Consider the following 26403-nt stretch of genomic DNA (forward strand, 5'->3'; position numbering starts at 1 on the left):
ATCAGCCTAGGGCGTTACTCCTCCCATCAGCCTGGGGCGTTACTCCACTCAACAGCCTGGGGCGTTACTGCTCCCATCAGCCTAGGGCGTTACTCCTCCCATCAGCCTAGGGCGTTACTCCTCCCATCAGCCTAGGGTATTACTCCCATCAGCCTAGGGCATTACTCCCTCCCATCAGCCTAGGGCATTACTCCCTCCCATCAGCCTAGGGTATTACTCCCTCCCATCAGCCTAGGGCATTACTCCCTCCCATCAGCCTAGGGCATTACTCCACCCATCAGCCTAGGGCGTTACTCCTCCCATCAGCCTAGGGCGTTACTCCTCCCATCAGCCTGGGGCGTTACTCCACCCAACAGCCTGGGGCGTTACTGCTCCCATCAGCCTAGGGCGTTACTCCTCCCATCAGCCTAGGGTATTACTCCCATCAGCCTAGGGCATTACTCCCTCCCATCAGCCTAGGGCATTACTCCCTCCCATCAGCCTAGGGCATTACTCCCTCCCATCAGCCTAGGGAGTTACTCCACCCATCAGCCTAGGGCGTTACTCTACCCATCACCCTAGGGCGTTACTCCTCCCATCAGCCTGGGGCGTTACTCCTCTCATCAGCCTAGGGCATTACTCCCTCCCATCAGCCTAGGGAGTTACTCCACCCATCAGCCTAGGGCGTTACTCCTCCCATCAGCCTAGGGCGTTACTCCTCCCATCAGCCTAGGGCGTTACTCCTCCCATCAGCCTGGGGCGTTACTCCCTCCCATCAGCCTAGGGAGTTACTCCACCCATCAGCCTAGGGCGTTACACCTCCCAACAGCCTAGGGCGTTACTCCCTCCCATCAGCCTAGGGAGTTTCTCCACCCATCAGCCTAGGGCGTTACTCCCTCCCATCAGCCTAGGGAGTTACTCCACCCATCAGCCTAGGGCGTTACTCCTCCCATCAGCCTGGGGCGTTACTCCACTCAACAGCCTGGGGCGTTACTGCTCCCATCAGCCTAGGGCGTTACTCCTCCCATCAGCCTAGGGCGTTACTCCTCCCATCAGCCTAGGGTATTACTCCCATCAGCCTAGGGCATTACTCCCTCCCATCAGCCTAGGGCATTACTCCCTCCCATCAGCCTAGGGTATTACTCCCTCCCATCAGCCTAGGGCATTACTCCCTCCCATCAGCCTAGGGCATTACTCCCTCCCATCAGCCTAGGGCATTACTCCACCCATCAGCCTAGGGCGTTACTCCTCCCATCAGCCTAGGGCGTTACTCCTCCCATCAGCCTGGGGCGTTACTCCACCCAACAGCCTGGGGCGTTACTGCTCCCATCAGCCTAGGGCGTTACTCCTCCCATCAGCCTAGGGTATTACTCCCATCAGCCTAGGGCATTACTCCCTCCCATCAGCCTAGGGCATTACTCCCTCCCATCAGCCTAGGGCATTACTCCCTCCCATCAGCCTAGGGCGTTACTCCCTCCCATCAGCCTAGGACATTACTCCTCCCAACAGCCTATGGCATTACTCCCATCTGCTTAAGGTATTACTCCAATCTGCCTAGCCGGCGTTACTCCCATGAGCCTAGGGCAGTGATGGCGAACCTATGGCACGCGTGCCACCAGGGGCACGCTGAGCCCATTCTGCTGGCACGCGTGCTGTCGCCCGACCCTGCAGTTTTGGTCTGCTAGTGCAGTCGCGCCGGCAGATCAAATCTGTGTTGGAGCGGAGGAGACATTTCTCCTCCGCTCTGACACTCCTCCTCCCCCAGGCTGCAGGTGTGTTGCCTAGGAGACGGAGGAGCGTCAGCGAGCGGCGCCGGCGCCGTCTGCTGGCCGCGTGGGAACTGAGGACCCAGCAGCGTGCAGCAGGGGAGCGTGTGCAGGTAAGTTGTGTTCCTTTTTTTTATTTTTTTTTTTAATATATAACTCGTGTGGGGGTGGGGCAGCGCCAGCATGGGGTGGGGGAACGCACATGCCAGCGTGGGGTGGGGGTGAATGCACTTGGCAGCGTGGGGTGGCGGTGGGTGAACGCACTTGGCAGCGTGGGGTGCGGTGGGGGAACGCACATGCCAGGAGGGGGAGGGGGAACGCACATGGCAGCAATGGGGTGGCGGTGGGGGAACGCACATGCCAGCATGGGGTGGCGGTGGGGGAACGCACATGCCAGCATGGGGTTGGGGAGGGGGAACGCACATGCCAGCATGGGGTGGGGGAGGGGGAACGCACATGCCAGGATGGGGAGGGGGAACGCACATGCCAGCATGGGGTGGGGACATGCATGCCAGGATGGGGGGGAAACATGTTTGCCAGCATGGGGGGGGGGACATGCATGTCAGGATGGGGAACAATGCATGCCAGGATGGGGAACAATGCATGCCAGGGTGGGGAAACATGCATGCCAGGATGGGGAACAATGCATGCCAGGATTGGGAAACATGCATGCCAGGATGGGGAACAATGCATGCCAGGATGGAGGAAACATGCATGCCAGGATGGAGGAAACATGCATGCCAGGATGGGGGAAACATGCATGCCAGGATGGAGGAAACATGCATGCCAGGATGGAGGAAACATGCATGTCAGGATGGAGGAAACATGCATGCCAGGATGGAGGAAACATGCATGTCAGGATGGAGGAAACATGCATGCCAGGATGGAGGAAACATGCATGCCAGGATGGAGGAAACATGCATGCCAGGATGGAGGAAACATGCATGCCAGGATGGAGGAAACATGTATGCCAGGATGGAGGAAACATACATGCCAGGATGGGGGAAACATGCATGCCAGGATGGAGGAAACATGCATGCCAGGATGGGGGAAACATGCATGCCAGGATGGGGAAATATGCATGCCAGGATGGGGAAACATGCATGCCAGGATGGGGGAAACATGCATGCCAGAATGGAGAAACATGCATGCCAGGATGGGAGAAACATGCATGCCAGGATGGGGGAAATATGCATGCCAGGATGGGGAAACATGCATGCCAGGATGGGGAAACATGCATGCCAGGATGGAGGAAACATGCATGCCATGATGGGGAAATATGCATGCCAGGATGGAGGAAACATGCATGCCAGGATGGGGGAAACATGCATGCCAGGATGGAGGAAACATACATGCCAGGATGGAGGAAACATGCATGCCAGGATGGGGAAAACATGCATGCCAGGATGGGGAAACATGCATGCCATGATGGGGAAACATGCATGCCATGATGGGGAAACATGCATGCCAGGATGGAGGAAACATACATGCCAGGATGGAGGAAACATGCCACGATAGGGTACATTTACCAGGAAGGGGTACATTTACCTGGATGGGGGTAAATTAACCAGGATTGGGAACATTTACCAGGATGGAGGACATTTACCAGGAATGGGGTACATGCCATGATGGGGGAACATTTACAAGGATGGGCAATATGTCAGGATGGGGTACATTTACCAGCATGGGGGAACATGCCAGAATGGGTAACATTTACCAGGATGGAGGACATTTACCAGGATGGGGCTGTGATAGGGACAAATATACCAGAATGTAGGAAATATATATCAGGATGGGGGACATGTTTACCAGGAAGTGGCCGAGGAAGGGGGACATAACTACACAATGATGGGGAGGGGAGCCACTCGTACGTCTTTATGGGATTTCAAGATGTTCAGACTTTGAAATGTAGATGTGGATTACAGGGTGACCTCTGATTGCATTCCAGGCTAAAATCTCTGTCTAATATGCTGCAATTTTTTCCAGAAAGATCAATCCAACTGCTGTGTCTGTAAAGGGCAGGGGCTCAGCTCCAATGTGTGGTAAGCATGAGCGTGATGCCCCCTGCTGATGAGAAGACGGCAAAGGTAAGGTTACAATCAATTATTTACATGATAGGATTGGTTGGCACTTCGGAAAAAAAATTGGGTTTAGGGCTACAGTTTGGGCACTCGGCCTGTAAAAGGTTCGCCATGACTGGCCTAGGGCGTTACCGCTTCCATCAGCCAGGGCATTTCTCTCATCAGCTAGGGGCGTTACGCTCTTAGGGCGGTTTTAATTAGAGCTTGATCCTGCCTGCCCTGAAAATAGTAGGCTTTCAGCCCAGGAGAGCCATGTAACGTTAGGGTCCCAACAAAGAGATACGCCTTGTCGCTGGCTGTTGGGCTCTCGTGAATTGGTCAATTTGAGTTCAGTTTTTAATTTTTTTATCTAGTTTCTGTAGGCTGTAGCAATAATCAAATACCAATTTTATATATTGAATGTTTGCACATTATAAGACTTCAGAGTGCCGCTGTATTTTTGGATCTACACTAGCTGGTAACTTTCATCACTGCACACTGACACTGTAATTACACATCCAGCGCATCAGCCTGAGGGAGGGGTCTGACTCAAGCTGAGAAGCATCTGCGCTCCCCTATTGCCATGACAACACTTTGGTCAGGGCAGGACGTCTGCCTCCCCTAGCATGGCGGCACGTAGCGTACGTCACGCCGTTACGTGTGTCCAGCGGAGAGGGGCGGCACGCGTTGTGGTGAAACCGCATTGTTTGCTTCAAAGGAAGAATCTGGGCCGAGCCGCGGCCGCCGCGCGTGCACCCGGGGACAGGCCAGGACGTCCGCACGGATCCGAGGAGAGCGGCGCACGGCGGATTCCGGGGCCCCTCCTCCTCCACTCGTCTGGTGAGGGGAGGGAGTCACAACCGGAAGGTCTGGAGAGGAGGGGAAGCTTTTGTGATCACTCCGTGGCGGTGGCCACAGTTCGCGGCCAGACTGGGAAAACGGTCGTTCGCCATTAGACGCTCCCCCGACTGCCAGCCGCCTGCTCGCTGTCCTGAGGTAACGGCGCCCATTCCCGGCCCTGCACACTGCCGAGCCCTCCCCCATCTCCTGCCGGCGTCAGGGAAGGTCCGCGGCTCCCGGCCTCCTGTGTCTGCTTTGTGCGCTTGTTTTGTTGGACGCCATGTTTGCAGCGCCCTGTCGCCGTTGCCCCCGCTCCCGGCCCTCTAACGGCCACCCATTGATTTGAACGGGCCCGGGAAAAGTGTTTGGTGCAGTGACGTCACGGGGCTGGCTTCTGGCCCAAGTTTGGGGGGGACCCTTAACTCTTTCTGTCCCGTGGGGGGCCGGCCTCTCAGCCTGCGTGTTGTAACCAAACATGAGTGAGCTGCCTATCAGCGCTGTGGTGTGGTGTGCGGCTGCACGGCCTTAAAGGCGCAGGGTGCCAATACACCAGTGACCGAGGCAGACACTGCTGGACTGGCTGACAACAGAGGGTAATAGCATGCATGCTTTATGCCCCCCTCAGTGCTTGGGTTTCCTTCCAGTGTAGCTGGCTGTGTCAGACTAAGGATTGTGCAGCTTTTCTGAATGATGTGCATTGTGGACACTGCTGTGATAAGTGTAGGGCTCCTGTGATCACACTGCCCTGTGCCCCCTGCTGCCACAGCCTGGAGGGGGCTGTCTGATCACTCTGAGGCCTCTAGCCTGTCCAGAGCTACTATCAGTGCTGGGCTTATAGTAGGGAAGACATAACGCTTCCAAGCTTTGATAATACGTGATGGCCGTTTCCATAAGTACAGGCATCGGACCTCCCGTCTTATGTACTTGGTAAGCAGACCCCCAGTCCATCGCTCAGGTCAGCAACCTGTGACTGCTGGACTGGAGGCCTACCACCGCACCACCCAGTATCCCTGCTCTCATGCACACAGATTGCCTCGGACCTCCTGTGCAGCGGTCACACACTACTCACCTGGCCAATGGACCGCAGCCCTGTGAATCCACCCACCATCCTCTAATAGAAAGTGTTGGACACACTTTACTAGTGACATCAATTATGACTGCAATAAGGGTTCTTTCAGACGTCCGTGCACAGATCAGAATGCATGGACTGGCTGTGGCTCTCCCTACCAGAGCATGACAGCTCCATATATTTCTATGAGGCTATCACTCTCAGCACAGGAGGCCTGTGGCCAGTCTGTGCACAGATCAGAATGCATGGACTGGCTGTGGCTCTCCCTACCAGAGCATGACAGCTCCATATATTTCTATGAGGCTATCACTCTCAGCACAGGAGGCCTGTGGCCAGTCTGTGCACAGATCAGAATGCATGGACTGGCTGTGGCTCTCCCTACCAGAGCATGACAGCTTCATATATTTCTATGAGGCTATCACTCTCAGCACAGGAGGCCTGTGGCCCGTCTGTGCACAGACCACAATGCAACAGACTGGCCGGGGGTCACCTGACGTGAGCATGATAGCCTCAGAAATATATGCAACTCTCACGCTCTGGTTGGGAGAGCCGCAGCCAGTCCATGCATTCTGGTTTGTGCACACGCCATGTTGCACAGACATCTGAAAGGGCTTTAAAGGGAACCAACCTTCAGGATTTTTATATATAAAAGTCAGTGCTATACTGGCGCTAGGATGCTGAATGTAAGCATAGCTTTTGTTCTGAGATTGGATGTTTTATATCAGAAATATATGCAAGTAAAGTTAAAGACATGCACTGCTGTTTGATTGACAGGTGCAATTGAGGCGGGAATGTGGGTTGGGTTTTGCCATCTATTCCTGACCGCCTTCCTCCCCCTGTCGACATCATTGACATTAATTCTAGCGCAGGCAGACAGATGGGGTAGGAATAGATAGCATGACCGACCCACATATTCCTGCCCCTGTTGCACCTGTCAATCGAACAGCAGTTCATTGGTATAATAACTTTACTTGCACATTTCTGAAATAAAACATCCAATCTTGGAACAAAAGCTATGCTTACACTCAGCATCCTAGCACTAGTATAGCACTGGCTTTAGTTTATAAATGAAAATCCTGCTGGTTGGTTCCCTTTAAGAAGCGATCACTTTCTTCTATTTAAATACGACTTGTCATAAGGTGAAAAGTGAATGGTTTTTTTTTTTTTTTTTTTTTTTTTTTCTTTGAATCCACCATACAAGGTACAGACCTTGGCCTTTTTATTTAGTGGTAATTCTTATGGTCTTTACCAACAGTGTTATAATACAAAGCAGCTTAAGGCTATGTGCGCACTAGAGATGTGAAGTTTCTCGAGAAAATCTTCTCGAGAAACTTCTGGGAGTGAAAGATTTGCTGACCTCCGGAAAAAATCTGCGGCAAAACCGCATGCGGATTAGCCGCGGATTAGCCGCGGATTAGCCGCGGATTAGCCGCGGATTAGCCGCGGATTAGCCGCGGATTAGCCGCGGATTTACCGCGGATTTGCCGCGATTTTCCCGCGGGTGGTTCCCTGCGGATTTTTGCAGTCTGTACTGCAGAAATCCGCGGGATACCTACGGATTTAATGGACATGTTCATTTTCTCAAGAAACTTTCTCGAGAAACTTTTCTCAAGAAACTTTCTTGAGAAAAATCCGCACCAGTGCGCACAGCTTTTTTTTTTTCTCATAGAATTTCATGGGAAATGTCTGCACAAAGATTGCAGACATTTCTCAAGAAATTTCCGCTGCAAATCCGCGGGTAAATCTGCGGGTATTTTGCTCTAGTGCGCACATAGCCTAAAGCCACGTCCCCAGAGAGTCCTATGAGTACTACGCTCTTGGTAAAGACACGTCCCCAGAGAGTCCTATGAGCACCACGCTCTTGGTAAAGCCACGTCCCCAGAGAGTCCTATGAGCACTACGCTCTTGGTAAAGGCACGTCCCCAGAGAGTCCTATGAGCACTACGCTCTTGGTAAAGGCACGTCCCCAGAGAGTCCCATGAGCACCACGCTCTTGGTAAAGGCACGTCCCCAGAGGGTCCTATGAGCACCACGCTGTTGGTAAAGGCACGTCCCCAGAGAGTCCTATGAGCACTACGCTCTTGGTAAAGGCACGTCCCCAGAGAGTCCTATGAGCACTACGCTCTTGGTAAAGCCACGTCCCCAGAGAGTCCTATGAGCACTACGCTCTTGGTAAAGGCACGTCCCCAGAGAGTCCTATGAGCACTACGCTCTTGGTAAAGGCACGTCCCCAGAGAGTCCCATGAGCACCACGCTCTTGGTAAAGGCACGTCCCCAGAGGGTCCTATGAGCACCACGCTCTTGGTAAAGACACGTCCCCAGAGAGTCCTATGAGCACCACGCTCTTGGTAAAGACACGTCCCCAGAGAGTCCTATGAGCACCCCCTTGTGAAGACCGTCAAAATTAGCAGTAAATAAAAAGGCCACTATTGCTGGACCCGTATGGTGGATTTCTGAAATAGGAAGAAAAGAAATGAATACACAGAGGAACGGTGGGAATAAATTAAGAGAAAAACTGTCCACTATTGGCCTAGTGATGGGTCCAGTTAAAGGGATTTCCCTAAGTTGATTTTATCAAATTTTGGAATAATAATTTCCACAATTGGATAGTTTTTTTTCTTTTAAAAAAATGTTCCTGTGCTGAGCTGATCTTATATATGTGTACTGTGTAATGGCCGTGTCTGACCGTACAGAGACATGGTCTGATCATACCACAGAATCTGGGTCAGGGAGGAGGAGAGTATACAAACATTACAGCACAGGATCACAGCTTATTTCCTTTTTGTGAGGTAAAACATTTCTCTGCCTGTCTTTTAAAAAAAAAAAAAAAAAAAAAGTGCTGTAATGTCTGTATACTATCTTTTGCATACTCCCCAGCTCAGGAGCTGTGGTATGATTAGACCATGTCCCAGAACGGTCAGACACGACCATTACACAGTACACGGCAGGGGCACACATATTGTTATATATCTCAGATCAGGAAAAAAAATGTAAACATCAAATTGTGCAACCTTATATTTCAAGATCTATTGATTGAGGTGAACTTTGTTAGTAGGAAAACTCATTTTAAGCACTGATTGTTACTATAACTGATCATAATTGCCGCCATACCAAGCCCATACTACACATTAAGGCCGGAGTCACATCAGCGTATGACATAAGAAGCGAGAGCAACCGATGTAATATGCTAATGACCCTTGTCTCCCATTCTGCTGCGAGTGTCATGTGACTGTGACCCGATCTTGTGATTGGGTCACAGCTGCGGGCGCTGTGGAGGAAAGGGACGGGTTAATCTCCCTAGCCTCTCCATTGTTGGCCTGTGCGTATATTGGTTAACATCCGAGTGCAGTCCGATGTTTCTCTCGCACCCATACACTTGCATGTTGCGATTCCCCCCCCCCCCCCCCCACTCCTCAGACTGATTACGGCTGAGGAAAAACACGCAGATCTGAGCTACAGCATTGGCTAAAGGCCCTCTCACACACAGAGATAAATCTGCGGCAGATCTGTGGTTGCAGTGAAATTGTGGACAATCAGTGCCAGGTTTGTGGCTGTGTACAAATGGAACAATATGTCCATGATTTCACTGCAACCACAGATCTGCCAAAGATTTATCTCTGTGTGTGACGGGGCCTTTACCATGGGGCTGAGTGCAATGCAAGATTTTTTCCCATTGCACTTGTGCAAGTCACATGCAAGTGTGACTCCAGCTGCAGATCTAACTAGATTTCTATGGAGTGCAAACCAAAACTAGGCTTAATGTATGTGCGCATGCTGCAGTTTTGTTTCTTCAGTGAACAGCGCACCTTTTGCCAACAAACGCATGCGTTTTTGGTGCGTTCCCCCCCCCCCCCCCCCCGTACATTTTATCACTATATTCAATGGAAAAATGCAGGTCAAAGTGCATAAAGAATTGACATGCTGCTTTTTTTTTTCTTTTTTTTTTTTTTTTCAACCAAAATTGCAAGGAAAAAAGAAACAATGTGCCCACAGCCTTTCTGAATTCTCAGTCTTTGCTGGGAGGAGAGACATACAGTTTAGAGCAACAAACTGCATCCAAAACTGCAGAAAGAACTCAAAAACTGCACTGTGCGCACAGGGCCTTAGAGGTGGCTGAAAAACATCACCCAATGTGCAGAGTTTGCTCTGTGATGTCTTTCGGTTCTTGGTCCTCCTAGGATATAGTGGTGTGTGTGTATATGTTATGTGTGTATATGTATGTGTGTGTGTATATATAATATTTAATAATTTTTATATTATATACTCTCTCTCATCAGAATAAAATGTAAAAACTGGAGGGGGGAAAATGTAACCTATTTCACAGTGATATCACAGATAAAAAGAGAAGTTAGAAGGATGCCGAGCCCTACCCATATGATGAAAATAAAAGCAAATAATGCAGGTACACAGGCTTTACTGCCTGTATCTATATGATAGTCAGCAGAATGTGCTGATTTCAGAGGGATTGCGCGAGTGTTTAAAGGGAACCTGTCATCAGAAATTTAGCTATAAACCTAAAAGTTTCCCCCTCTGCAGCTCCTGGGCTGCATTCTAGCAAGGTTCCTGTACTTTATGGCCCCTTTTAAACCAAATTAAATACTTTATAAACTTGTACCTTTTGCTATGTAAATTTTGGAAATCGTCCATGGGGGCGGGCTCTCTGCTGACAGTTTCTGTTCCTCCAGCACATTGACGCCGTCCCCCCACGCTCAATTTCATCCATCAGGACGCCGCCCACTGCGCCCGAGGTGCCGCCCACGACAGGATCGCTGGTGACTTGTGTCACAAGCACGAGATTATGGGCGGCACTGTGATTGCATCGCAAGTGCCCGTGGTCCCGCGCATGCGCTGTGCGACTGTAGCGGGACTGTGCACTGTGTGCACGTGTGAGCGCTGGTGACGTTTTGCGCAGGCACGAGGTTATGGGCAGTGCTGTGAGTGTCATCAGCAAGCGCCGCCCATAACCTCGCGACCGCACTTTCCCCTCTTCCTCCAGCGTTCTGCGCAAGCGCTCGCCGGCCAGATGACCCGAAGTCACCTCTTTTTCCCATCTTGCCCTGCTGCAGGGTAAGATGGGAAGGAAGTGACATCGGGTCATTTGGCCGGCGAGCGCTTGCGCAGAACACTGGAGGCAGTGGGGGAAAGCGCGTCCACGAGATTATAGGCGGGCCCTTGCGATACAATCACAGCGCCGCCCATAACCTCGTGCTTGTGACACACGTCACCAGCGATCCTGGCGTGGGCGGCACCTCGGGCGCAGTGGGCGGCGTCCTGATGGATGAAATGGAGCGTGGGGGGACTGCGTCAATGTGCTGCAGGAACAGCAACGGTCAGCAGAGAGCCCGCCCCCATGGACGATTTACAAAATTTACATAGCAAAAGGTACAAGTTTATAAAGTATTTAATTTGGTTTAAAAGGGGCCACAAAAGTACAGGAACCTTGCTAGAATGCAGCCCAGGAGCTGCAGAGGGGGAAACTTTTAGGTTTCAAGCTAAATTTCTGATGACAGGTTCCCTTTAATTTTGTATGGGGGTCTCCTGACATGTAAGGTCAGGGAGAGAAGAAGATAAGGGAGAGTCCAGCTCACCAAGGACTGACCTGCTGGTTGCAATCATGTTCTGCCATCTTTCTGACATCTATTATGGTATCTGCTGGATTTTTATTACCTTATTATCAATAAAAAAGGATTTGTAATCTATTCCTGGCGCTGGAAACTTCTTTTTCTATTTTCAGTCAGGGAGAGAAGGGTTGGTCAGTACGGATGAGCGGATCGGTCAGTTCTCTGCCTTCCGTGCTCCTAGGCTCAGCGTTCGATTCACCGGCCTGGTGTGACGTCATCTGTGCAGCCCACAGCGAATCCTAATATGACCCAGGGGACCTGGAAGGTCAGGAAACTCACACACCTCCCATGGGCAGAGAACACTGACCTGTATTGTAGACCTCAGTTGCTCTCACCATCCACTCATCTTTACTGACCACTATAAATTAATACTCTGCATTTTTTATTTTCGGGGGTAAACGAAGTGTATGGATGTGATCCACAGCTCTAAGGTGTGAGAAAAATGCAGCACAGTAACTGATTATTCCTCTAACTTTACTCACTAATCGGTGTAGTGCCACATAATGTCAGGCTCCGCCATGGAGCTAATGTCATGTTATGTACCGGGGCAGTGTGGCTCTATTCACACGTAGAGGTCAGATCGGTTGAATGCATGTGAATTGGCATGGCAATCTAGCAAATCAGGCTGTGGTGGTGCACACTTTACCTAGGCACCACAGAGCTCCATAAGACCACCCAGATGTGGTGGGAATCTCTCAATATTGATTGTATGACTGTTGTGCGGACCTGCTGACCATGTTTATGAGCTGCACTTCTGCTTTCAGCTTGTCATGTCCTGTATTGGTGCGTGTTCCATAATTATATGCTTGCACACTTGGTTGTCAGAAATCCTTAGACTGCTCCATCTATAAAAAGTAGCAGCTTTGATGTCAGAAATACATGGCTGATATTTCAGCTTCCCTTCTTCCTCTATGGGTAATGGATTTATGTGCTTACCCCTGATATTTGGTCTGTATTTGATACCTGAAATGATTGTATTCTGATGATTTCGGCAGATCTGCAGACTAACCTGTAGGAGCTCTAATCTTCTGGCAGATGTCTGTGTAAGTAATGATCGTGCCTAACAGACCAGATTTTGGTTCCAGCATGTGATAAGCGGCTGCTAGGGTGGGTTGTTATCTTATTCTCCTCTACATATTGGAATATCATACTTTCCCTGCCCCGTATTCTGATTATGCTTGCATATAGTCGGAGTCATTCTTAGAGGGTATGTTATGTCATGGGTGGGCCTCAATATCCGCTCAGTGAATTACTACAATTGATTAATCGTCCTTTTACCAAAACGTATGCTAATAAAGTAAAAAGAAGCCTCTAATGCTATTATTTCTTGACTGACGTCTGTTCCTTTTTGTTTTAGATTTCCCAAGATGAGGCGAAAAGGCCGTTGGCATAGGGTGTCTGCCCCCAGAACTTCTACATCACCATGTAGTATTAAACATTCCCCTACTCGAGAGACCTTGACATATGCCCAGGCGCAGAGAATGGTTGAGATTGAAATCGAAGGACGCTTGCACAGAATAAGTATATTTGATCCTCTAGATATTATTTCTGACGATGACCCCACTGCTCAAGAAATGAGTGAATGCAACAGCAATAAGGAAAACAGCGAGCAGCCCCCCCAAGTCTGTCTGCGGTCTAAAAGGCACAAAGTCTGCAAGGCAAAAAAGAAAAGTGAAGTTCTTCCGACCACCCATGGCCATGCCACCACCAGCACTCTTCCAGAGCCTAAAGTCCGTGTCATAGAATGTAGCCCCCCATCTGCTCCCAGTAGGTCTGCTGCATACTACACATTTCAGGAAAAGTCCTCCGAAGAGCTGGATGAAGAAGTGGAATATGACATGGATGAGGAGGATTATGCCTGGTTGGAAATGATAAATGAGAAAAGGAAAAGTGAGGGTTTCTCCTTAGTGTCTCAAGACATCTTTGAATTTCTCATGGACCGATTTGAAAAAGAATCATACTTTGAAAACCAAAAGCAGGGTGACCAGCAGTCATTAATCGACGAGGATGCGGTGTGTTGTATTTGCATGGATGGTGAATGTCAGAACAGTAATGTTATCTTGTTTTGTGATATGTGTAATTTAGCAGTACATCAGGAGTGTTACGGTGTGCCATACATACCAGAAGGACAGTGGCTATGCAGGCATTGTCTACAGTCACGTAGTACAGCTATCGAGTGCGTATTGTGCCCAAACAGGGGAGGTGCCTTTAAAAAGACTGACGATGACCGATGGGGACATGTTGTCTGTGCTCTATGGATACCGGAAGTAGGGTTTGCAAATACAGTTTTTATTGAACCAATTGACGGCGTTCGGAACATTCCCCCAGCTAGATGGAAATTAACTTGTTACCTCTGCAAGAAAAAAGGTGTGGGTGCCTGCATTCAGTGCCATAAGGCTAACTGCTATACCGCGTTTCATGTCACCTGTGCTCAGAAGGCTGGGCTATACATGCGGATGGAGCCTGTGAAGGAATTGACTGTCACTGGCCCAACGTTCACTGTAAAAAAGACTGCGTACTGTGATGCTCATACGCCTTCAGGGTGTGTCAGGAGGCCACTAAATATATATGAGGAGCCGGAATCCAAAAATGGGATTTGTAGGAAAGGCAATGATAAATCCCTGAGGTCATCGTCAAAAGTGAGGAAAAAAGCTAAGAAATCCAAAAAAGCAGTGACTGAAACCTGTACAGTGGTACCAACAGTCAGTGTACCCGATATTCCACTGCAGAGGTAAGAGGAGGTGCACTGTGGTAATGCCGCACGATTCTGCCTGGTACATGGGTCTTACCCATAAGTGGTGTTCAGCTGAAAACTTCTGCTTTTATAGGTGACTGGTCCTCTTTATTAATGCAGTATTAACCTTTTTGGACACATTTTTATGGGACAGTATATGAGAAGTGAGTACACCCTTCAGTTTTGTATCTATTTTTATATATCTTTTCTGGGACTAAACTGAAGATATGACACTTTGATGCAATGTAAAGTAGTCAGTGTACAGCTTGTAAAACTGTAAATATGGTGTGCTCTCTAACTCAATACACAGCCATTACTTTCTAAACAGCTTGCAACAAAAGTGAGTACACCTCTAAGTGAAAATGGCCAAATTGTGCCCAATTAGCCATATGCCCTCTCAGTGCCATGTAACTCTTTAGTGTTACAAGATCTCAGGTGTGAATGAGGAGCAGGTGTGCTTTTAAACTATGTTCTCTCATATAATCTCATACTGGTCACTGGAAGTTCAGCATGACTTAAAGAAACTTGTTCTATTAGTCAGTGTAGGGTTAATTAGCCTCTGCCCCTTGCTGACGCCAGTGTGGTGAGACATGTTGGGGAGGCTGGTGATAGGATTTTAAACTGCAAATGCTGTGATCATTAGAAAAAATGTACATATAGCATTATATACTGTGGCTATAATTGGAGTGGACCCAGAGGAGAGGTTGAGAACTGACAGCTCTAATTACTGCATAGGACATCTAATTTAGATCATAGCACTTAGTGTTTTTACCTTTTTCTGTGTGTCCATGAAATATTATTTTAAAATGAATTAAGTTAAATATTAATTAGTCTGCAGTGTAGGGACTTAGTTGCCTTTTGGCAAATTGTAAAGCTAGAAGTTCAACATGGCACCTCATGGCAAAGAATTCTCTGAGGATCTGAAAAGAATTGCTATAAGGAGATTGCAAACGCCCTTTAACTGAGCTGCAGCACTGTGGCCAAGACTATACAGTGGTTTAACAAGACAGGCTCTGCTCAGAACAGGCTGACAGTTAACCAAAGAAGTTCAGTGCACATGCTGAGCGTTAAATCCAGAGGTTCTGTTCAGAGTAGACGTATGAGTGCTGCCAGCACTGGTGCAGAGGGTAAAGGTATGGTGAGTTAGGCTCAGTGCTCAGACCATGTACAACACCCTGCATCAAATTTGTCTGCATGGCTGTCATCCAAGATCAGGAAGCCTCTTCTAAAGTTGATGCACAAGAAATCCCACAAACAGTTTGGTGAAGACAAGCGGATTAAGGATATCAATTACTGAAATCATGCCCTGTGTTCTGAGGAGACTAAAGGTACTGTCACACTAATTAACATCACTGCTAAGGAACAACTTTTGTGACGTAGCAGTGATGTTGCTAGCGATGTTGCTGTGTGTGACATCCAGCAACAACCTGGCCCCTGCTGTGAGGTCGTTGGTTGTTGCTGAATGTCCTGGGCCATTTTTTAGTTGTTGCTCTCTCGCTGTGAAGCACACATCGCTGTGTGTGACAGCGACAGAGCAACAACTGAATGTGCAGGGAGCCGGCTTCTGCAGACGCTGGTAACCAATGTAAATATCGGGTAACCAAGAAGCCCTTTCCTTGGTTACCCGATATTTACCTTCGTTACCAGCATCCGCCGCTCTCAGCTGTTAGTGCCAGCTCCCTGCACACATAGCTGGAGTACACATCGGGTAATTAACCCGATGTGTACTGTGGCTAGGAGTGCAGGGAGCAGACACTGGCAGTGTGAGAGCGGCAGACGCTGGTATCGAAGGTAAATATCGGGTAACCAAGGGAAGGGCTTCTTGGTTACCCGATGTTTACCGTGGTTACCAGCGTCCGCAGAAGCCGGCTCCCTGCTGCCTACACACGTAGCAGAGTACACATCGGGTAATTAACCCGATGTGTACTGTGGCTAAGTGTGCAGGGAGCCAGCGCTAAGCGGTGCGTGCTGGTAACCAAGGTAAATATCGGGTTGGTTACCCGATATTTACCTTAGTTACCAAGCGCAGCATGCTTCCACGTGTAGCGACGCTCCAGCGATCCCTGCCAGGTCAGGTTGCTGGTGGGGGTCGCTGGAGCGTTGCTTAGTGTGACATCTCACCAGCGACCTCCTAAGGATCGCTGGTAAGTTGCTATCAGGTTGTATCGTTGTCGGGATCGCTGGTAAGTTGTTTAGTGTGACTGGGCCTTAAGATAAACGTATTTGTTCGGATAGTGTGAAGTGGCAACCAGGTGAGAAGTACAAAGAAAAGTGTCTCTTACCTACAGTCAAGCATGGTGGTGGGAGTGTCATGGTTTGGGCTCCATGAGTGCTGCTGGCTGTGGGGAGCTACAGTTCATTGTGGCAACCATGAATTCCATCATGTATTGACATACTGAAGCAGAGGATGATCCCCCTTATTTCGGAAACTGGGCTCCAGGGCAATATTCCAATATTTTACATCTCCAAGGCGACCACTGTCTCGTTAACGAAACTGTGGGCAAAGGTGCTGGACTGGGCAAGCATGTCTCCAAACATAAACCCTATTAAGCGTCTGTGGGGAATCCTCAAACAGAAGGTGGGGGAGCACAAGGTCGCAAACATCCACCAGCTCTGATATCCTGGAGGAGTGAAAGAGGATCCAGTTACTCCTGTGGAGCTCTAGTGAACTCCATACCCAAGAGAGTTAAGGCAGTGCTTGAAATAATGGTGGCCATACCAAATTTTGTCACTTTGGGCGCAATTTGGTCATTTTCACTTGGGGGTGTACTGACTTTTGTTGCCAACATTTTTTACATTAATGGTTGTGTTGGGTTATTGAGGGCACACCAAATTTACACTGTTATACAAGCTGTACACTGAATACTTTACATTGTATCAGAGTGTCATATCCTCAGTGTTGTCCCATGTAAAGATATAATAAAGTATGTACAAAAATGTGTGTGGGAGTAACTTAAAAGGGCTCTATCATGAGATTTCTCAATACAAACTGCATTTATTATTGCATCACTTAGCCTTGATGAGGCTGGTTTACTTACTGTGATAACTGTCAGACTGGCTCTATAATCCTTTTAGGAAAGCTTTCAGTCTCCACGCACCTTGCCTGATTGACAGCTTCTCAGTGTCCCTCTTCCCTGCTACTGAGATCTCGCACAGCTCCGTACAAGCTGCAGCGGTCAGGTTGGTTGGGCATAGACTTAATACTTTTGGATTCTCTCACACTAGCTGGACTCCTTAAATTTTAATATCCAGATTATACATTCAGGAGTAAGTACAGCAGCTTCACCAGACCTACGATCTATGTAATAGTGTATGCAGTTTGTCTTATGAAATCTGCTGAGATCTGCTTTAAATGCATTCTATTACTACTTCATTATTGATCCTGAGCTCTGAGGGTTGCATTGTCTGTAGGTAACACAGCCAGCTGCACTTTAATGTACAGGTGCAAAAAGGATTAATTGTGTAGTTGCCTAGCGGGTGCTGTTTGGCTATTGAATCCTGATGAGGAAATCTACTGATATACACAAAGCATGGGGTGAGCGGAGCCTTCATATGCATCAGGAGGTGTTTTTCTGTAGTGAGTTACTTTACTACGCTTGGTATTCATCTCCACGGTAATTTGTTTTGTGGTTCAGTACCCACAATTGCTGGTTAGATTCTATTGAATTTAAAGGGCTATTCCTAATTCCAAGATCCTATCCCAATATGTAGTAAGCATTATATTCGCAAATACCTTCTATTAGAAATGTAGTATGGTTCTCCTGATATAGCAATGTGTCTTACCTCATGTGCAGGGCATTGCAGCTTTTAGGTATCCATGGTTACGGCCACTCATAGTGACAGTTGCTCGTGATAACCATGGATATCTAAGCTACAGTGCCCTGCATTTGAGATAAGAAACATGGCTACAATCAGGAGACCTTTATTACATTTCTAATTGGAGGTATTTGGTGATATTATTATTAGGGTACTTTCACAATTGCGTTGTTTTCCTTCAGTTGCAATCCGCCGTTTTCGAAACCAGCGGAGTCCGTTAACGGATTCCGCTGCTTCCCATAGACTTGTATGGACGACTGATTTTGAGTGATGGACCTACGCTGCTTCCGCTGGGCGACTCTGCGTTACTTCTGCCCGGCGGAAGGAACACAGCATGTAACGTTTTTGAGCAGCGCAATCCATAGGATTTCGCTGCGCATGCTCTCTCTGGCTCCCTGCACACGTTACCAGGGTAAACATCGACTTACTAAGCAATGTGCTTTGCCTAGTTACCCGATATTTACCCTGGCTACGGGTGCAAGAAGCCAGAGCTAAGCGGTGTACGCTGGTAACAAAAGTAAATATCGGGTAACCAAGCAGAGTGCTTTGCTTAGTTGCCCGATATTTACCCTGGCTACATGTGCAGAGAGGCTGACACTTCCCCGCTCGGCTCTGCCCCTTCCCGCAGTCCACATGTGTACACGCACACACACGCACACCCCTTTCCCCAGCGATGCAGTCCCCTCGGCACTGACGTCCTCCAGCGCCATGGCCCCGCTTAGCGGCCATCCACCCCGCACTCCGCCCCCCGCACACATTCTCTGCTGCTGTGAGCGATCAGCTGATGGTTCACAATAGTCTGCCGCCGGTAAAACTGAGAAGAAAAAAAAAATTTGTTGTTTCTTTGTCGCTCCATTGGGAGACCCAGACAATTGGGTGTATAGCTTCTGCCTCCGGAGGCCACACAAAGTATTACACTTAAAAGTGTAAACCCCTCCCCTTCTGCCTATACACCTCCCCCGTGCATCACGGGCTCCTCAGTTTTTATGCTTTGTGCGAAGGAGGCACACATGCACGCAAGCTCCACAATTTAGTCAGCAGCAGCTGCTGACTATATCGGATGGAAGAAAAGAGGGCCCATAACAGGGCCCCCGGCATGCTCCCTTCTCACCCCACTCTGGTCGGCGGTGCTGTTAAGGTTGAGGTACCCATTGCGGGTACATAGGCAGGAGCCACATGCTGTTTTCCTTCCCCATCCCTTAGGGGCTCTGGGCGAAGTGGGATCCTAACCGGTCTCCAGGCACTGGGACCGTGCTCCCTCCGCAGCCCCTGGGGGAATCTGCTGGACAGGAGCCGGGTATCGTCAGGGACAGGCTGCTACTCTGAGGTACTCTGTGTCCCCTTGGGGACGGCGCATAGAGCGCCTGTGTTATGCACGCTGCAGCAGCTGCTGGGTGTTTTAGTGCGCCGGGACTACCGCGCTGACCGCACTTGCTTGCCGGCCGCGCTGATAACTTTACTCCCCGGCTTTTGCGGCCTAGTACCGCATACTCCCGGGCCTGCCAGTCAGGGGAAGGGCGGGACGCTGCACTGGACGTCAGCGCTGAGGGCTGGAGCATACTTAGTATCCTCCTCCCCCCTCACTGAGCACCGTGGGGCACCAGATTCCCGCACTTTCTGAGGCACGCCCACGGCTCCCTCCTCCCCTCAGAACACTGGCAGCCATTCCTATCAGCACTTCTGACGCTGGAGAGGAGAGACACAGCTCTGGGAGGCCCAGGCAGGGAATCTGGTGGTCACACAACCGCTGCGGGCGGTCGGTAAGCCGCACCTGTTACTAGGTGCTGGCCCCCCTGGGTGCCGAAGTGTATATTTATATGCTTATATTCTATACATTTACTCTGTACGGCCGCACTGCTTGTTTTTGGCTATATACCCTCTCTGATTGCACTCAGAGGAGACAACAGCATGTCGTCCGCAAAAAGCAAGGGTGCCAAGGCACAGGCTTACTTTGCAACCTGTACCTCATGTGCGGCTATGCTACCTGCAGGTTCCACCTACCCTCATTGTGTGCAATGCTCGGCCCCTGTGACACTCACTCAGCCGGAGCCTCTGCCACTGGTGGCCCAGGTGGAACCACCTGCTGCCACTGTCCAGGTGACAGGGACGGAGTTTGCAGTATTCGCTGACAAACTTTCTGAGTCTATGGATAAATGGTCTGCTAAGATACTAGAAGCCTTGCAGTCCAGACCGGTAACACAGGCCCCGGGCACTGTTGAATCATTGACCCCAGGCCCCCCTCGGTTGGAGCAGCAAAGTGCTCCTGGGGCGACTCATAGGTCCCACGGTGAGGTCTCCGACACGGACCGCAGTCCCAGACCGCCTAAGCGGGCTCGCTGGGAGCTTCCCTCGACTTCATCACACTGCTCAGGGTCTCAGCAGGAGGACTCTCTGGAGGATGAAGCGGAGGTGGCAGATCAGGACTCTGATCCTGACGCCGCTCTCAACCTGGATACACCTGAAGGGGACGCCATAGTAAATGACCTTATAGCGTCCATCAATCAGGTGCTGGATCTTTCTCCCCCAGCTCCTCCGATTGAGGAGTCAGCTTCTCAGCAGGAGAAATTCCATTTTAGGTTTCCCAAACGTACAATGAGTGCGTTTCTGGATCACTCCGACTTCAGAGATACAGTCCAGAAACACCGAGCGTTTCCAGATAAGCGCTTTACTAAGCGCCTTAAGGACACACGTTATCCCTTCCCCCCCTGACGTAGTCAAGGGTTGGGCTCAGTGTCCCAAGGTGGACCCTCCAGTCTCTAGACTGGCGGCTAGATCCATAGTTGCAGTGGCAGATGGTGCATCACTCAAGGATGCCACTGACGGGCAGATAGAGCTCCTGTTGAAATCCATCTATGAAGCTATCGGCGCGTCCTTTGCTCCGGCATTCGCAGCCGTATGGGCACTCCAAGCTATCTCAGCTTGTCAGTCTGAGATTAATGCAGTCACACGTGCCTCTACCCCGCAGGTTGTGTCCTTAACATCTCAGGCGTCGGCGTTTGCGTCCTACGCCATGAATGCTGTCCTGGACTCTGCGAGCCGTACGGCGGTAGCATCCGCCAATTCGGTGGCAGTCCGCAGGGCCATGTGGCTACGTGAATGGAAGGCAGACTCTGCTTCCAAAAAGTTCTTAACCGGGTTGCCATTTTCTGGCGACCGCCTGTTTGGCGAGCGATTGGATGAAATCATTAAACAATCCAAGGGAAAGGACTCATCCTTACCCCAGTCCAAACCAAACAGACCTCAACAACGGAAGGTACAATCGAGGTTTCGGTCCTTTCGGCCCGCGGGCAGGTCTCAATTCTCCTCGTCCAACAGGCCACAGAAGGGTCAGAGGAACTCCGATTCATGGCGGTCTAAGTCACATCCTAAGAAGAACGCCGGAGGAACCGCTCCCAAAGCGGCCTCCTCATGACTTTCGGCCTCCTCAAACCGCATCCTCGGTCGGTGGCAGGCTCTCCCGCTTTTGCGACGCCTGGTTGCCACATGTCCAAGACCGATAGGTGAGAGACATTCTGTCTCACGGTTACAGGATAGAGTTCAGCTCTCGTCCTCCGACTCGTTTCTTCAGAACATCTCCTCCCCCCGAGCGAGCCGAGGCTCTTCTTCAGGCGGTGAGCACTCTGAAGGCAGAAGGAGTGGTGATCCCTGTTCCCCTTCAGCAACGGGGCCACGGTTTTTACTCCAACTTGTTTGTGGTGCCAAAAAAGGACGGATCTTTCCGTCCCGTTCTGGACCTAAAACTGCTCAACAGACACGTGAAAACCAGGCGGTTCCGGATGGAATCTCTCCGCTCCGTCATCGCCTCAATGTCCCAAGGAGACTTCCTAGCATAAATCGACATCAGGGATGCTTATCTCCACGTGCCGATTGCACCAGAGCATCAGCGCTTCCTGCGTTTCGCCATCGGGGACGAACACCTTCAGTTCGTGGCACTGCCTTTCGGCCTGGCGACAGCCCCACGGGTCTTCACCAAGGTCATGGCAACAGTGGTAGCAGTCCTACACTCTCATGGACACTCGGTGATCCCTTACTTAGATGATCTGCTTGTCAAGGCCCCCTCTCAGGTGGCATGCCAACACAGCCTGAATATTGCTCTGGAGACTGTCCAGAGATTCGGGTGGATCATCAATTTCCCAAAGTCAAAACCGACACCGGCCCAATCACTGACATATCTCGGCATGGAGTTTCATACTCTCTCAGCGATAGTGAAACTTCCGCTGGACAAACAGCGTTCACTACAGACAGGGGTGCAATCTCTCCTTCGAGCCCAGTCGCACCCCTTGAGGCGCCTCATGCACTTCCTAGGGAAGATGGTGGCAGCAATGGAGGCAGTTCCTTTTGCGCAGTTTCATCTGCGTCCACTTCAATGGAACATTCTCCGCAAATGGGACAGGAAGTCGACGTCCCTCGACAGGAACGTCTCCCTCTCTCGGGCAGCCAAGGCCTCCCTTCAGTGGTGGCTTCTTCCCACTTCGTTGTCGAAGGGGAAATCCTTCCTGCCCCCATCCTGGGCGGTGGTCACGACGGACGCGAGTCTGTCAGGGTGGGGAGCGGTCTTTCTCCACCACAGGGCTCAGGGTACCTGGACTCAGCCAGAGTCCTCCCTTCAGATCAATGTTCTGGAGATAAGGGCAGTGTATCTAGCCCTAAAGGCGTTCCAGCCGTGGCTGGAAGGCAGACAGATCCGAATTCAGTCGGACAACGCCACAGCGGTGGCATACATCAACCACCAAGGTGGCACACGCAGTCGGCAAGCCTTCCAGGAAGTCCGGCGGATTCTGCTGTGGGTGGAAGCCACAGCCTCCACCATCTCCGCAGTTCACATCCCGGGCGTAGAAAACTGGGAAGCAGACTTTCTCAGTCGCCAGGGCATGGACGCAGGGGAATGGTCTCTTCACCCGGACGTGTTTCAAGAGATCTGTTGCCGCTGGGGGAAGCCGGACGTCGACCTAATGGCGTCCCGGCACAACAACAAGGTCCCGGCATTCATGGCACGGTCTCAAGATCACAGAGCTCTGGCGGCAGACGCATTAGTTCAGGATTGGTCGCAGTTTCAACTGCCTTATGTATTTCCTCCTCTGGCACTGCTGCCCAGAGTGTTACGCAAGATCAGGTCCGACTGCCGCCGCGCCATCCTCGTCGCTCCAGACTGGCCGAGGAGGTCGTGGTACCCGGATCTGGCATCTCACGGTGGGCCAACCGTGGGCACTACCAGACCGACCAGACTTGCTGTCTCAAGGGCCATTTTTCCATCTGAATTCTGCGGCCCTCAACCTGACTGTGTGGCCATTGAGTCCTGGATCCTAGCGTCTTCAGGGTTATCTCAAGAGGTCATTGCCACTATGAGACAGGCCAGGAAACCAACGTCCGCCAAGATCTACCACAGGACGTGGAGGATCTTCTTATCCTGGTGCTCTGATCAGGGTTTTACTCCCTGGCCATTTGCCTTGCCCACTTTTCTGTCCTTCCTTCAATCCGGAATGGAAAAGGGTTTGTCTCTCGGCTCCCTTAAGGGACAAGTCTCGGCGCTCTGTGTTTTTTCAAAAGCGCCTAGCCAGGCTTCCACAGGTACGCACGTTCCTGCAGGGGGTTTGCCACATAGTCCCTCCTTACAAGCGTCCGCTAGAACCCTGGGATCTGAACAGGGTGCTAACGGCTCTTCAGAAACCACCTTTCGAGCCAATGAGGGATATTTCTCTTTCATGCCTTTCGCAGAAAGTGGTCTTCCTAGTGGCAGTCACATCACTTCGGAGAGTGTCTGAGCTAGCAGCGCTGTCATGCAAAGCCCCCTTCCTGGTGTTTCACCAGGAGAAGGTGGTTCTGCGTCCGGTTCCGGAATTTCTCCCTAAGGTGGTATCCCCTTTTCATCTCAATCAGGATATCTCCTTACCTTCTTTTTGTCCTCATCCAGTTCACCAATGTGAAAAGGATTTGCACTTGTTAGATCTGGTGAGAGCACTCAGACTCTACATTTCTCGTACGGCGCCTCTGCGCCGCTCTGATGCGCTCTTTGTCCTTGTCGCTAGCCAGCGTAAAGGGTCGCAGGCTTCCAAGTCAACCTTGGCTCGGTGGATCAAGGAACCAATTCTTGAAGCCTACCGTTCTTCTGGGCTTCCGGTTCCTTCAGGGCTGAGGGCCCATTCTACCAGAGCCGTGGGTGCGTCCTGGGCTTTGCGGCACCAGGCTACGGCTCAGCAGGTGTGTCAGGCGGCTACCTGGTCGAGTCTGCACACTTTCACGAAACACTATCAGGTGCATACCTATGCTTCGGCAGATGCCAGCCTAGGTAGGCGAGTCCTTCAGGCGGCGGTTGCCCACCTGTAGGAAGGGGCCGTTTTACGGCTCTATTACCGAGGTATTATTTTACCCACCCAGGGACTGCTTTTGGACGTCCCAATTGTCTGGGTCTCCCAATGGAGCGACAAAGAAGGGAATTTTGTTTACTTACCGTAAATTCCTTTTCTTCTAGCTCCAATTGGGAGACCCAGCACCCGCCCCTGTTCCCTTCGGGCTGTTGTTCTTTTGTGTACACATGTTGTTCATGTTGAATTGTTCTTGGTTTATGGTCTTCAGTTCTCCGAACATCCTTTGGATTGAATTTACCTTAGACCAATTTATAAGTTTCCTCCTTCCTGCTTTTGCACCAAAACTGAGGAGCCCGTGATGCACGGGGGGGTGTATAGGCAGAAGGGGAGGGGTTACACTTTTTAAAGTGTAATACTTTGTGTGGCCTCCGGAGGCAGAAGCTATACACCCAATTGTCTGGGTCTCCCAATTGGAGCTAGAAGAAAAGGAATTTACGGTAAGTAAACAAAATTCCCTTCTTTTGTACGATCCGTTGCATCAGTTGTGCCACTAAATGCAACACATCCGTTGCATCCGTCACACAACGCAATGCAACGGATACCGTTCAATGCAAGTGTGAAAGTAGCCTTATTACACCTACTACATATCAGGAAAGGATCTTGGAGATGGGAATATCCCTTTAACGCATTAATGTGCATAAGAAGTTCCTTCTACGAATCGAATACTGTTTTTGGAAGAGATGCTCACTCTTAGATGTTACAGGGCCGCTGTAGCCTGTGATTGGCTGCAGCAGTCAGGTCACTAGATGAACACTTCATCTGGTCTTTCTCTGCCCTACTCTTCTGGTCCTATACCTGCTGCAGCCTTTGCTTTCTGGTTTCTAAACACAGCAGGCCTCACTTCCGGAGCAGCCTGCTCTTTATCTGTGGAATGCAGGATGGTGAGTATGCCACCAGTGTTTATTCTAAGCTCCTCCATGCCTTCTAATAAAATAAATAAAAAATGTTTTATATCTGACAACTCCTTGTCATAGTGACTTGGGTATATGTGTATGGGTCCTTTCGACAGAACATACAATCCCAAATGCAACACTTCGTCGACTCTGGATCTTTGAAGGCTCTGAATCGATAAAACAAGTTGGGGGAAGTGGATGTTAGGTTACCTGTTTGTTTGATAAATTTGTATAAATGATAAAATGAATTCATAAGCGACCATGTGATTAACCTGTAGATGTACTTAAAATGCAGTCCCAACACGATGCTAAAGCCTTGCACGTGTCACCTTGGCTGTACATGAGTGCTGCATCTTTTGTAGGATGCGGAGATGGGGGTCTGTGTTCCTCCACTCTAGTATGTAGACTGGCTTGAAGTGAGATGACCAGACATTTGCAAATACTGTCCAAAAATACAGTTGCACTTTTGTGCTAAGAATCTCTCTTCATTAATCTGGAGATTAACTTCCTGGGCTTTCTGCAGATCTAAAGAGGACACCATTCGGCTGCTCTTGGATCACCAAACCGAGCCTTTTTACGGACTAGTCTATAGTTGTCCTACAGTCTGGCCATTATCTGTGATTGTCCCAGGACAGTTAAAGACAAGCTGTCATGTAGAACATGTCTGCCTTCTTCCCACAAACCTATATGCAGTGGGTGCGGAAAGTATTCCTTTACATTTTTCACTTTCATTGCATCCATTTGGTAAATTCTAAAAAGTTCACTTTTTTCTCATTAATTTACACTCTGCACCCCATCTTGACAGAAAAAAACCAAATGGAGATCTTTTTGCAAATTAAGCAAGAAAAACTTAAATATCCTATGGTCATAAGCATTCAAACCCTTTGCTCAGTATTGAGTAGAAGCACCCTTTTGAGCTATTACAGCCATGAGTCTTCTTGGGAATGATACAAGTTTTTCACACCTGGATTTGGGGATCCTCTGCCATTCTTCCTTGCAGATCCTCTCCAGTTGGATGGTGAATGTTGGTGGACAGCTATTTTCCAGTCTTTCCAGAGATTCTCAATTGGGTCTAGGTCAGGGCTCTGTCTGGGCCAGTCAAGAATGGTCAGCGTTGTTCTGAAGCCACTCCTTTTGTTATTTTAGCTGTGTGCTTAGGGTCATTGTCTTGTTGGAAGGTGTACCTTCGGCCAAGTCTGAGGTGCAGAGCACTCTGGAAGAGGTTTTCTTCCAGGATATCTCTGTACTTGGCCGCATTCA

At 49.9% G+C, this 26403-nt stretch overlaps 1 protein-coding gene across 4 annotated transcripts in view; it reads left to right on the forward strand.

Moving 5' to 3' along the window:
• The first annotated feature begins 4500 nt into the window (after positions 1 to 4500).
• Positions 4501 to 26403, forward strand: part of BRD1 (bromodomain containing 1) — a 97171-nt gene continuing 75268 nt past the window's right edge. For 3 of the 4 annotated variants that reach the window (XM_075345108.1, XM_075345105.1, XM_075345107.1), the window contains exons 1-2: positions 4501 to 4801; positions 12693 to 14066. In XM_075345108.1, coding sequence (XP_075201223.1) covers positions 12703 to 14066 — 1364 coding nt within the window. In that variant the 5' untranslated portion in view covers positions 4501 to 4801; positions 12693 to 12702. The remainder of the gene's footprint in view (positions 4802 to 12692; positions 14067 to 26403) is intronic. The other variant, XM_075345106.1, reaches the window with a different exon arrangement.

The sequence above is a fragment of the Anomaloglossus baeobatrachus genome, chromosome 4 (assembly GCF_048569485.1).
Source record: "Anomaloglossus baeobatrachus isolate aAnoBae1 chromosome 4, aAnoBae1.hap1, whole genome shotgun sequence".
In the NCBI taxonomy this organism is placed as follows: Eukaryota; Metazoa; Chordata; class Amphibia; order Anura; family Aromobatidae; genus Anomaloglossus; species Anomaloglossus baeobatrachus.